The sequence below is a fragment of the Sus scrofa genome, chromosome 3 (genome assembly GCF_000003025.6).
Source record: "Sus scrofa isolate TJ Tabasco breed Duroc chromosome 3, Sscrofa11.1, whole genome shotgun sequence".
Taxonomy (NCBI): Eukaryota; Metazoa; Chordata; class Mammalia; order Artiodactyla; family Suidae; genus Sus; species Sus scrofa.
Window position 1 is genome coordinate 48,958,720 of NC_010445.4, and position 13,972 is coordinate 48,972,691.

The following is a 13,972-nucleotide window of genomic DNA, read 5'->3' on the forward strand; positions in this document are numbered from 1 at the left end:
TATATTGCTTGGGGGTTTTATTTTTATTTTAATTTTCATCCCCAAATGTAAGCCATTGGATTTTTTTTTGGGGGGGGGGAGTACAGTGACTATGTGACTTTTTCCATGAATATAATTTGATAAAACAGTTTCTAAACAAAAAAAAATGTAAAATAATACAACTGATGTGGAAAACATGAATGGTGCCTCCTCAAAAAATTAAATAGCATCTGGAGTTCCAGTCGTGGCTCAGTGGTTAATGAATCCAACTAGGAACCATGAGGTTGTGGGTTTGATCCCTGGCCTTGTTCCGTGGGTTAAGGATCCGGCATTGCCGTGAGCTGTGATATAGGTCGCAGATGCGGCTCAGATCCCGAGTTGCTGTGGCTGTGGTGCAGGCCGGCGGCTATAGCTCCGATTAAACCCCTAGCCTGGGAACCTCCATATGCCACTGGAAGTGGCCCTAGAAAAGGCAAAAAAAAAAAAAAAAAAATTAAATAGCATCATCCTATGATCCAATAACTCACTTCTGAGCATATGCCCCAAAGAACTGAAAGCGGGGGCATGAGTGGAGATTTGCACCCATGGTGACAGTGTTACTCACAAGAGCCAGGAGGTGGAAGCTACCCCAGTGTCTGCTGATGGACGATAAACAAAAATGTGGTCTCTGCACACGAAACAGAATATCATTCCTCCTTAAAAAGGGAGGAGATGCTGCCGCCTGCTAATGAACCTTGAGGACATGATTCTCAGTGAACTAAGCCAGTCACAGAAGGACAAACACTTAGGAATCTACTTTTCTGAGGGCCACGGAGGAGTCAAATCCTCGGGGACAGGAAGTAGATGGTGGGGCCAGGAGCTGGGGAGAGGGTGGGAAGTGAGGGTTTCTCAGACAGAGTTTCCACTGGGGGGAGATGAAATGGTTCTGGAGGTAGGGGGCAGTGAACTTAATGTCACTAAACTGTACATCTAAAAAGGCTTAAAACGGTGATTTTATTTATTTATTTTAATTTTGTTTTCTTTTTAGGGCCACACTCTCAGCATATGGAGGTTCCCAGGCTAGGGCTCGAATCGGAGCTACAGCTGCCCACCTACACCACAGCCACAGCAATGCTAGATTTGAGCCACGTCTGCAACCTACACCACAGCTCATGGCAACACCGGATCTTTAACACCCTGAGTGAGGCCAGAGATTGAACCTGTGTCCTCATGGATACTGGTTAGATATGTTATTGCTGAGCCACAAGGGAATCTCAAAGTATATTCTTAAATCTTCCTTGACTTCATAGGACAAGGTTTAAATTTTTAAGACAAGCAAGTCTCTGAAATCAACTAAACTTCGATGTTTTTTCTATTACCCTTTTTTTTCCTGCCTGATAATATGAAACAGGTCCTTCCTGGCTCAGGGCATGAAACAGCAAACCCACCAACCCGTGTCAATGATTAGAATCCCCAGACCTCATTCTGAAACCTGAACTCATTTCCAACTAAACGTTCTTGCTGGTTGTTTGATTGGCCTGCAGTGGGGGCAGCATTTTAACACCCCAGAGACCCTGCTGGCCCTCTGGGCTGCCTGGGGTGGTGGTGAGGCTTCCTGCCAGGGGAACGCTTGGGAGGGGACGGGACCTGTGCCCCCGAGAGGTTGCTTTAGCTTCAGAAACTCGCAGGGAAGGAAAACTGTTGCCAGCTTACTTTTCATCCAAAGGAATCCTGAGACTTTTTAACAAAATGCTTTTATTTCTACTTTTCAGTGACATGCGTGGTTGGGTACTTGCATGAACTCTCTGAAGGCAGGTATATTCTTTGAATGCTTCCATTCTGGCCGCAGATTGTGGGGAGGGAAGGCCAGCTGAGACGAGGCACAGCAGACAGGGCCCCAGGCGTTGTGCGGGGCTCACGTGCTGGTCAGTAGTCGTCGTAGTTGACGCTGGCCCCATACCTGAAGCTGTGGGGGCTCCGGGGACCGATGGCCGCATCCTCGTCATAGTGCCGCTGGTAGTGATCGTAGTCATCGTCCCCATTGCGGTCTCTATTGAGCCAGTAGGTGATGTCATCCTCGAATTTCTGCAGCAAAAGAAGATGTGAGAAGACAGGTGTAAGGCCAGCATCACCTGCAGCACAACTCACTGGCCATGTTTCTCTGGGGTGGTGTTTCTGCAACAATGAACGACCCCTCCTAAGGATAATTCCTGCAACAGGGGACCTGCTGCATAGCCCAGGGACCGCCACTCAATCTCCTGAAATAACCTATGATGGAAAAAGGGATGAATAACTTTGCTGTACACCTGAAGCTGACCCAACATTGTAAATCGACTATACTCCAATACAGAACAATAAAGAGGACTTCCCATTGTGGCTCAGCAGTTAACGAACCCAACTAGCATCCATGAGGATGTGGGTTCGATCCCTGGCCTCGCTCAGTGGGTTAAGGATCCAGCGTTGCTGTGAGCTGTGGCGTAGGTCACAGACGTGATTCCGATCCCCCACTGCTATGGCTGTGGTGTAGACCTGCAGCTGTAGCTCTGATTTGATCCCTAGCCTGGGAACCTCTGTTTGCTGTGGGTTCGCCATAAAAAGGCCCCCCCCAAAAAAAAAGACAGAAGAGGGAGGGGCTGAAGATAGTGAGAAGCACAGGATGCCCTTTGGGTTTACAGCCTGGGCATGTGGAGTCTGCTGTTCACCCCTTTGTTTCCTGGAGCACAAAGGACACAGAAAATTATGTGCAGTTGAAGTGCACAACAGAATCGATAGCTGTCGACATTGAGAAATGGTCACCACACTAAGTCCACTTAGCATCCACCACCTCTCAGAGTTACGACATTTTTCTTTCCCTTATGATGAGGGCTTTTAAGATCTACTCTCATTCCCTGATGGCCTAGCAGTCAAGGATCTGGCATTGTCACTGCTGTAGCACAGGTTTGATCCCTGGTCCAGGAACTTCTGCATACCGCAGGCACGGCCAAAAAAAAAAGGATCTACTCTCTTAGCAACAAAGACACAAAACAGTATTAACTGAAGTCACCATGCCTAGATGACACCCCTGTGACTTGGTTTTTGTTTTTTCTTTTTAGGGCCATACCTGCAGCCTACGGAGGTTCCCAGGCTAGGGGTCAAATCAGAGTTACAGCTGCTGGCCTATACCACAGCCACAGCAACACCAGATCTGAGCCGCGTCTGTGACCTACACCACAGCTCACTGCAACACCGGATCCTTAACACTGATTGAGGTCAGGGATCGAACCTGAAACCTCATAGTTCCTAGTCAGATTCCTTTCTGCTGCGCCACGACGGGAACTCCTGTTTCTTGGTTTTTCTCAGTTTATTATCTCGTCTGAGGTTTATGATCATTTTTCCATACATTTAAAAAATATTTCACAACAGAAAGAGAAAGACAAAAACCATATGACATCACTTATATCTGGAATCTAATATACGGCACAAATAAATCTTTCCACAGAAAAGAAACTCATGGACTTGGAGAATAGCCTTGTGGTTGCCAAGGGGGAGGGGGAGGGAGTGGGATGGACTGGGAATCTGGGGTTAATAGATGCAAACTATTGCCTTTGGAATGGATAAGCAATGGGCTCCTGCTGTCTAGCACTGGGAACTCTATCTAGTCACTTGTGATGGAGCAGGATAGAGAATAATGTGAGAAACAGAATGTATATGTGTATGTGTGACTGGGTCACTTTGCTGTACAGTAGAAAATTAGCAGAACACTGTAAACCAGCTATAATGGAAAAAATAAAAATTTAAAAAATATTTCATGAATACGGAAGTTATGTAGACTCGTATTTTAAAAATGTGTATGTGTGGAGTTCCCGTCATGGCGCAGTGGTTAACGAATCCGACTAGGAACCATGAGGTCGCGGGTTCGATCCCTGCCCTTGCTCAGTGGGTTGACGATCCGGCGTTGCCGTGAGCTGTGGTGTAGGTTGCAGACGTGGCTCGGATCCCGCGTTGCTGTGGCTCTGGCGTAGGCCGGTGGCTACAGCTCCGATGAGACCCCTAGCCTGGGAACCTCTATATGCCGCGGGAGCGGCCCAAGAAATAGCAACAACAACAACAACAACAAAAGACAAAAAGACAAAAAAAAAAAAAATGTGTATGTGGGAGGGAGACAAAGAAAAACCGGGATATTTCCACTGCCAGAGACAACCACTACTGACCCTTTGATGTATTTCCTTCTAGCCTCTTCTATGTTACTAAAATCTTACTTGATCCCCATTGGTTTTGGCTGCACCCACAGCATGAAGAAGTTCCTGGGCCAGAGACTAAGCCCAAGCCACAGCCATCACTATGCCTGACCATTAACTGCTAAGCCACTGGGAAACTCGCTGACCCCCATTTTTATTCTGGTTTTGTCACCAGGCATTATTTTAACCATTTCCCCATGTTAAACTCTTAATACCTATTTTCTTGACCTGCAAATACTGATAATCAAGAAAATGCAAATCACTAAAATATGACGTGACTTTTTCACCTACCAATTAAGTACATGTATTTGTTTTTAAAATGTTTCACTGTGAATGCCAGATGCTGCTGAAGATTCAAGAATAGTGGGGCTCTCCTGTGTGGCTTATGGGAAGATGTGATTTGCTGATACTTAAAGATCCTGATTCTACCTTTTGGCCCATGACTCCACTGGGCAAATAACACTAAACAGCAAACTACACAGGAAGATGCAGATAATAGTACCTGCCTTGTGGAGTTCCTGCTGTGGCTCAGTGGTAACAAACCTGATACTAATCCATGAGGACTTGGGTTCAATCTCTGCCCTTGCTCAGTGGGTTAAGGCCCCAGTGTTTCCGTGAGCTGTGGTGTAGGTTACAGACGTGGCTCAGATCCTGCATTGCTGTGGCTGTGGTGTAGGACGGCAGCTGCAGCTCTGATTCAACCCCTAGCTTGGGAACCTCCATATGCCATGGGTGTGACCCTAAAAAAAAAAAAAAATGTCAAGTAGTTCATATAAGTAATAGAAATGTGCTGGGCTCACAGTTTGTCTCTAAGTGCTTAGTGATGTGCAGAGCAAGAAAACTATATGTGAGTAGCAAGAAGATAACAGGGAACAACTGATATGTCTAATGGTTGGGAACTAGAAGGAAATTATGATACGGCTCTAGGGCTGCATGTTATGCAGCCATTAAAAACGATGTTTCTGAAGAGTTTAATTTTTTTTTTCCTTTTTAGAGCCACACTCAGCATATGGAGATTCTCAGGCTAGGGGTGGAATCAGAGCTGTAGCTGCTGGCCTACACCACAGCCACCACAATGCAGGATCCGAGTTGTGTCTGTGACCTACACCACAGCCCACGGCAGCGCCAGATCCTTAACCCACTGAGCGAGGACAGGGATCGAACCTGCGTCCTCATGGATGCTAGTCAGATTCCTTTCTACTGAGCCATGATGGGAAGTTCTGAACAGTTTAATTTTGTTTGCCTCTTGAAGAATTTTGTATACACCCTCCACTCACAATATGAGCCAGGGCCTGTTGGGAAAAACCCTTGGAAATACTGCCCCATGTGTGCTCCCTGGCTGGGCAGCAGGCTCTCCTCTCCAGGGCAGGGCTCATGTCCACTACCCCATCGCCATGCAGACTTGCTCTGCTGCAGCAGAATCTCCCACTGGAACTCTGCTGCTGGCTTCCCTGTACCTGGTCCCCAGTTGGGAGTCAGGGATGACAAGTGTTCTTTTTCCTTCACTTGGTGCATATGTCCATTCACGCTACCTGGACACATGAACTGAACCATACCTCCTGCAAATGCATAGACCCGTTTTCCCCAAACGATCTGCAAAAACCCGTCCCTCATTATTTATTTATTTTGCCTTTTTTTTTTTTTCCCTTTTCTTTTTAGGGCGGCACCCATGGCATATGGAGGTTCCCAGGCTAGGTGTCTAATCGGAGCTACAGCTGCTGGCCTACACCACAAGCACAGCAATGACAGATCTGAGCCACATCTGAGCCCTACACCACAGGTCACATGGATCCCCAACCCACTGAGCCAGGCCAGGGATCAAACCCGAGTCCTCATGGATACTAGTCAGATTCGTTTCCACTGTGCCAAAACGGGAACTCTAACCTGCCTCTCTTTAAAAGTCACTTTTCATCTTCTTCTACTGTCTTCAAGGGCCTGTGCATCAATCTTGTTGTTTCTGGTGGTTCTGAGGCAAAGTGAAAATATTTTGGGAGGAGGTGAATTGTTTTAAGGACACCCGGAGAAAACTGTGGAGTTCTAGGAGAATCAGATTCTTGATGAATTTAAGAGCCAACCACTCTGGGTGGGGCTGTCTCTGGAATTCTACGTTCAAAACCTTATGGGAGAGACTTGCATTGGCACAGCGGGCTGGAAAATTCTAGCTGATGCCTTTACACCTTGGCTGATGGTCATGTGACCCAACGCCTGGAAAACTGGGCACAAAAGGGGTCTCTGATTTCAGAGTAAATAGCAGAACTTAATTCTCAGCCCTGTTTCCCCAAACCACGCCTCTGCCCCCACCCCCCTGCAGGAAGCCAGGCCACTGTCCCCCGCCTCACCCCAATCCTGTCCCCCACCCTTTGGGAAGCCAAGCTTCGCAGGCGCAATCACCCACCGCTTCGTCGAAGCCCAGGTACAGGAAGTGCTGATACCACTGCTGCACCTCCGGGCGCGTGCGGTCCCACAGCTGACGCTTCTGGCGCCGCAGGCTGCTTAGGAACTCCTTGGCCTTGCTCTCGCGGACAGCCACCGGGGTCTCAGATGGAGCAGGAGCTGAAACGATGGGTCCCCAAAGTACATAGAATGATTCCTTTCTTCATTGGGGTGAATCCCTGTTTTATGCCCCCTCCCCCATCCCACGTGGCAGGTGGAGGCTTTAGTGGCACCTTCCAGGAGGAATACGAGCCGCGGGACTCGGCGCAGTCTCCGCCATCTGCCCGGGCTCCCTTAGCAGGCTCTCCCATCTGGGCACAGGTTCCACCTCTGCAGACGCGTACCAAGCCCGGACCCCGGACGCTGGACCCCAGACCCTGGGCAGGGGCTGCTGCTTCCCCCGGCCTCTGGGCATCCAGTCCACAGTAGTATGTGTTCATTGTCTGTGCAGTGGGCTTGCTTAGGAGAAGAGGGAGAAAGAGCTGAGCGGGCCAGCCCAGCGTTGCAGCAAGTCCTCCTGTCTGCACTGCCACCAATTCTGGGCCTTACTCTGTGACTGGCGACCATTCAGTTGCCTCTCAAAGGGCGTGACCCTTGCTTTCCCATGTTCCCTGAGCCTCTTTCCATTGAGGGCTGAGCTTCTGAAAAGGCCCCGTTTCTGCAGATGCTCGGGGCTGGCCCGATGTCTGGGCCAGAGCCTCTGTACCCTTCATCTAGGACACTGGGCCCTGCCTCGGGTTGTTGTGGCAGCTGTGCAGGAAAAGGAAGTCCAACACCCCTGTGCCCGTTGCTCATGTGGATAAATATCAGCACGTCTGTTTTCCCCCCTCTTTTCATCTGTGTATTCCCCCGGGGCCTGTGCCACTGCTCTGTACACAGTAGGTGTGCAGTATGTGTTTCTTAGATAAAAGCTGAGGACGTACATGGAGGAGTGGTGACTACCTCGGCCAGATGCTCTCTGATGCCCCTTCGCCAGGTGGCCCTGTGAGAGCTTCCATCACCCCTGGTGACACAGGGGCACAGGAAGGGGCCAATCCCAGGGGCCTGGGGGATGGGGGTGGGAAGAAGCTGAGAGCTCCCTGGGAGCCCTCTCCCAGAGGGGCCATGTGTGCTCAGGGAGTTCCCTGCTGAGCCAGCTGGGAAGCAGGGGCTCAACAGCGGGGAGCAGACTTCAGCCTCCCAGGAGCCCCTTTAACTCTGGGAATAGAATAAATGTACCTTCATTCTAAGGAAGGGATAACTTCCTAGTTTACAAGTGAGGACGAGCGTCCTGAGGGAAATTGGCATTCTCAGGACCACACATGATGGGACTGACCCCAGCAGCCCAGGATTCATCTGTGTAGCTCCCAGACCATTCTGTTTCCACATTTTGCTGAGTGACTGCATCCCTGTGAGATGTGTTCTGCACAGCAGGTGTACGTAAGGAAAGGCATCCTGGGAGAGTGATGGATACGGAGCGACCACAGTGATACTGCTCTGTGCTGCCCCAGGACTGAGCCTGCATGTGCTCTGAATGTGAGGCGCTACTCCAGAGAGTATCATGGCTTGAAAACAAACAGCGTTCAATTAACACTGCAGCTCTGTTCCTCTGAGTCCACGCTGACAGCTTTCAGAAAAGCATTTGCCGGCAATAATGTTTATCTGGTGAAAGACCGCCCAAATCCTCACAGAGGGAGCCCTTCAGGTCAGCTAACCTTTTAAGGAGTAAACACGTCTGCGTTTCCAAACCCGAGACTCCAGTGAGCACATCATATCCCCATTTCATTGCCACCCAGTTAAGAATGCAACCCTTATGCATTTGGGCTGTATTTACCTTTGCGTTTCTGAAGCATCAGCTTGAGTTTGTTTCCATTTGTGCCACCTGAAGGAATGAAAACAAAATATTCAAGGTTGCCCTGTGCCCTTACATTTCTCAAATGCAAAAATCAAAATTGGAAAAAAGGCACTTTGTGCCCCTCTCTTGCTTTGGCAAGTTGGCAGTATGGTAACATTACAGTATTTAGTGCTGGTTGCCTTTCCTGTTGTGCAGAAAAAGCAAGCCAGGCTCTCTGTGGCTCAAAGCAGTGACAACAACCATGCTGAGCTGGGCAACTTGAGCTACTTGAGCCAATTGGAACCATTTGCTAGGAAAGGTGATCTTGTGCTTTCAGCCCTTCAGACATTATGCTGGGGCCGTGACCTCTCTTATTTACCAGCCTGCAGACTTGACTTTTCAGGAACAACGGGTTGAAGAGTGTCACCCCAAATTCAGATCCTCCCAGAGCCTCTGAACCTGACCTTGTTTGGAAATAGGGTCTCTGCAGACGTAGAGAGTTAGGGACCTCAGGTGATGTGACACGCGATTTAGGCTGGGCTCTAAAGCCAATGACCAGGGTCCTTATACGAGGAGGCAGGTGAGACCATAGAGAAGACAGCCATGGGAAGATGGACGTGGAGGTGGGATTCCTTTGCCATAAGCCCAGGAACATGCCTTAGAGCTAAAAGGTCAGCCCCGTTTTGGAGCTTGTCTAATAATCAACCAGGCATCGTCTGTACCATTTCCTGTTGTTTTTATTCAGATCTAAAAGTGTTTCTGAAGCTCCCTCTGTGGTGCAAGAGGATCAGCAGCATCTGTGAAGCACCAGGACAAAGGTTCAATCCCCAACCAGGCTCAGTAGGTTAAGGATCTGGTGTTGCCACCGCTGTGGCATCGATCGCAACTGTGGATCGGATCTGATCACTGGCCTGGGAACTTCCATGTGCTGTGGGGCGGCTGAAAAAGGAAAAGAAAAAAAGTGATTCTAACCTGCTCAATCATTTAGTAGGAAATGACAAATCTGACCTGATATAATACGCCCATCCTCCCGGGGAGCTGGGGACCTATGGGAGCATCTGATCCTCTCGTGCTATGTACAGGACGGAGGCTTGTCCTGTGGAGGGGGAACCAGAGCTCCTGGGAAAAGAGCCCGGCCTCATAAGGAGTGAGCAGGGCATCATCAGGTGCAGGGAGCAGGAGTCTGGCCTCCCAGACAGAGACACTGAGATGATGGTGCCCACGCCCTTGGAGGTCCCTGACACTCCCCCAACAGCTGCAGACCATGTTGGCATCTGCAAAGGTGCAGTCTTCTGGAAACGGGAGCTAGAGGTTTTGCCAGACTCTCAGAAGTGTCTGGGACCCCAAAAGGATTAAGACCCCCTGCTTAAAGAATTTACTACTAGCTGTGTGGGGGGAGCCTATTTGTAGCATGGCGTCTTGGGAGCACTGGGGCACAAGTTTGACCCCCTGCCCGGCACAGTGGATTAAGGATCTGGTGTTGCTGCAGCTGTGGCATGGGTTGCAACTGCGGCTCAGATCTGATGCCTGGCTGGGGAACTCCATATACTGCGGGGCAGTCAAAATAAATTAATTAATTAAAGGACAGCATCTTGCAAAAAGGAAATACTTGTCCTGTGTCTGTTCTGTCACTTCTCTGATCAGACCACCCCTTTACTCTTTGGTTCAGATGCCAACTTCTCACTTTCAGATGGTCACAGAAAAACAGGAGTTCTGGTCAGAGGAAAAGATCCAGAGAGGACAAGGGTCCATGTGTGTTACATGAGGAAAAAAAAAAAAAATGAAAGGAATTTAGATGTTTAACTAGAGGAAAGAAACTTCAAGGAGGAGTGCGATGGCTCTAAGTCACCACTGAGCCATAGATTGGAGCAGGAAGTAAGGCTCCCAGCAGCGGGCAGCCACCCAAGGCTGGGGTAAGTCACCCCAAGGGGCCCCCCCATCCGTAGAGGCTGGAGCTGGCTGGGCATCAGTACTGAGTGAGCGCTGCGAGCTAGGCGTTAGTTAGATGGGTGGGACTGCTCTCAGTCTGTGCTCTCAGTCTGTGGGACTGCTCTCAGTCTGTGCTTCCCTTCCAGCCTCAAGAGTCAACACAAAAATCTATAGAAACACTTGCCCAAGCAGACAGAGCACAAAAAAAGAGTGTTGATGAATATCTCAACATGCATGGGTCTCTAAGAAGTCACAGGGTCGTGCATGTAGAATTAAGTACAGTCCCTCTGTCTGCTTTCTGTAAGAGCGCTTTACAACTGATTGATGAAACATGGCCGGATTTGAGGTAGACTTTGGGTTTAGGCATTTTCGATGAAGCTGCAAGTTCTCACAGCAAATGTGTCACAACTGCCCCAGAAATGAAAGTCTCACCAAATTCAGCGATACAACTGAAAAGCAGGGCTAAGTCCTAAATTATGGATTATTAGTGATGTCACAGTGCCAATTACTACATATAGGACTATAAATATGAATGCATCAAATTGGACACCCAGCTAAATTTATGTGAGGAAAGGAACAAATCAGATCTGTGGGTTTTTTCCTGCCATACTATGGATTTTTCACCCCAGCATCACTGGTCACTTTCTCCAGTCTGTGATCGGAGACACCCCTGCACTGATCAAATCCAGTTACCTGGCATCCCACCTCCCAGCAGGCTCAGAATGGCAGGATGTCCCCTTTGAAGTTCTTAATACACTGCCCAAGAAGGGGCCATGATCACTTTCTCCACTTAAAGCTTTTGGGTGTCATAAAGAGCCACCTTGGGGACTTGATGCAAAGATGCTCATTTCGTGTCATAAGAACTTTCACATTCCAGCTCAGTGATGCTAGTATTTGAACCACCTCCAATCATAACATTCTTGGTAGAAATGAAATAAAATACAAGTCCTGAGGAGGACTGGCTTATAGCCCAATGCTTTATTCAGATGGGCTTCTTTTTTTTTTGTTTTGTTTTTTTTTTTTTGTTTTTTTTCAGATGGGCTTCTTAAAATGGGAGGAACAAAGGGAGCAGCTCTTGATGGAAAAATGATTGACTGGTCCTGCTGGGGCGCTAAATTAGAACAGAGGTCTCCTCAGGCTCCACAGCCCCTGGGGGCTCCACCTGCATCCTCTGCTGGTGCGCCTGGATGTGCTGAATGCCCAAAACATAGAAGCTGAACAATCAAGGGAGCCCTGCCTTTTTTCCACCGCAGGTGTGGCTGCTTAGTGGTGGGAAAAGCACCAGCCTTGGGGTGTCAGGGCAGTCACCCCCAGCCTTCCAGGGCAATAGGTTGGGGTGTGCCTCCCAGCCCTGAGGCTTAAAGGCACACCCTGCCTGTATGAAGCCACTAGTGAGCCACAAAGGATCACAGGAGGGGACATGGCACGGTGAGGGCAAAACCTATGGTTTCCAGTCACCCTTCCTGAAATGGGGTCTGTGGGCTCCCAGAGTTCAAAGGTCTGCACACCCACCCACGTCATTTAAGGAATGTATGTATAATGTGCACATTTTGTAGCGAGCGAAACTGAGGTTTTCAGCCCATTCTCGGAAGGCTCCAAGCAGCAGAAAGGGTTAAGCATTTCTCATTTAAGAACTGTTCTTCAGCTGGGAGGAGAGGTGTGCTGGCAGCTTTGCAGACTTGAACTTGACCTAGCCAAAGAGCCAGGGAGGGAATGCCTGCCCGTAAGGGACTCTAGGGACAGCCTTTGGCTCTGCTCAGCCCTGGGCGCACCTCCCGGCCTTCGTGCCCACTGGGCCCTGCCTCTTGCGCCACTTAATGCTCCTCTCTTTTCCTCAGATTGCCACACACATCCGAGACCCTGCCCTTGACCCTGGGCTCTGCCCAAGCACGCCACAGCACGAAGGCAGAACCAAAGACCCCTTTCACCCCTTGGTCCTTGCCCGGGCTCAGGATGGGTACCTAGGACCCCATGCCCTCACCAATCCTCTCCCTGGAGCCCTAGCATCGCCTCCTTACCTGGGCCCAGGCACAGCAGCAAGAGCAGCGCCAGAGCGGTCATGACCAGGACTGTGGGCTGCGCGGAGGAGGCGGCCATGGCTGCGGGTGCGCTCAGCGGACGCTGCGCGGGAAGAAGAGGCGCTGGGAGACCAGGCGCAGGAGGACCGGGGCTCGGGGGCACTGTGCGCGGCAGGACTGCGCACGAGGGTACTGGGCGGACGGGCGGGCGGTCCCTACGTCCCTACAGGGGCGGGACCCGCCAGACGGGCGCTGTGCCCACGGGCTGCCGGCCAAGCGTCGGCGCTGAGCCACCGCGCCCCTCTCTCCAGCCGCGGAACGGGTGGAGATGCTCGGCCGGATCCTGGCTCAGGCCTCCGGGTCTCGCCGCTACCTGCCCCACTAGCCCGCGTCCTCACTGCCCTCCGCCAGGCCACCCCAGCCCGCTCCCTCCCGCACAGGGCCTTTGGAACGCCCTGGATCCCCCCCGTGCTGCGCTCAGAGGGATGCCTTGGCAGCTTCCTGCATCGTGTTATTTTGAAAGTCTCCACAGTCTGCGTTCAGAGCTGCCTTCCAGGAAAATACCTCACTCCTAACTACTCGCATAGGGAAACCTTTCAGAAACCAGGAGCAGATAAAGCCCGCAGGTTCGCAGGACAAGTTTCCCCATCGTGCGCCCCTGAATTCCCGCACAGAAGTGGTACCAACGTGAAGCTCGGAGGCGAGAACCGAGCCTGCCATTCCAGTCCCAGGCCTGATCACGCCCGTCTACACTGCAGCCGCCATGTGAATTACCCCTCCTCCCACCCGGCGCCTCCAGAATCTGTTCAGAGCTCAGCTGAGTACTCCTGGTCTAAATCTGGCTCCTCAGTGTTTACACCTGCTGGTGCTCAGCATCTCACCTGTAAAGAACCCTCTGCGTGATGCGGTTGGCGCTCCCCCAACAGAAAGAAGCGCGTTTGGGTGGAGTGGGAAAAAGCAGACAGAGCAAAGGAAAAGGAGACTGGGGTCCGAGAGAACCCCAAGCCTTGGGCTCACAGACTTCCCGAGGCGCCAGAGAGAACCCCAAAGATATCCTCTTTCCTCCAGTGACCCCAGGGAAGTGCTTACAGACCCTGGGAGGGGTAGAGCTGGGGTAGGATGAGAAGCAACCACAGTAGGGTTCCTTCTGCCTGAGGCCCAGACATTTAGCACGAGGAGGAAGAGCCAAGCCAATGGGAAGGCGTGCTGTCTGTGCTGGTTCACAACGTGCCTGGAACCTCTCCTGTGTCTTGTGGGTCACCCCTCAGGCTCCATCTCCCACAGCATTTGCTCCTCCTGTAACATTTAAACTCTCCTCTTCCCCCGGTCTGAGCAGAACCCTGGGTGTCTCCTGTAAGGACAGAGCCAACTCCTTGGGGAGTTTGGTCTTGTGGACAGAGGCCTTCATTTCATGCCCTCTCGTTTACAGTTCAAAAATGCACATGGTAGTGTTATTGCTTAACGCCAAGATTCCGAGGGGAGAAAACTCTGCTTTAATCAATTCATGCAGATATAAATTTGAAGACAAAGTAGATGTCAAATCCTAATTTTTTTTATGAATCTATGTTTTAAAAAAAAAATCAAACAATGCTCAGAGTTCCCGT

The 13,972-nt window shown here is 50.4% G+C and overlaps 1 protein-coding gene across 2 annotated transcripts; it reads right to left on the reverse strand.

Annotated features, from left to right (window-relative positions):
* C3H2orf40 (chromosome 3 open reading frame, human C2orf40) lies at window positions 1,694-13,159 on the reverse strand. 2 transcript variants are annotated; one of them, XM_021085660.1, is made up of 5 exons: window positions 13,056-13,159; window positions 12,369-12,471; window positions 8,422-8,469; window positions 6,571-6,728; window positions 1,694-2,043 (listed from the first exon to the last, which is right to left on the reverse strand). In XM_021085660.1, exons 1-5 carry the CDS (start codon window positions 13,086-13,088, stop codon window positions 1,885-1,887), a joined length of 501 nt encoding a protein of 166 aa, XP_020941319.1. In that variant the 5' UTR covers window positions 13,089-13,159; the 3' UTR covers window positions 1,694-1,884.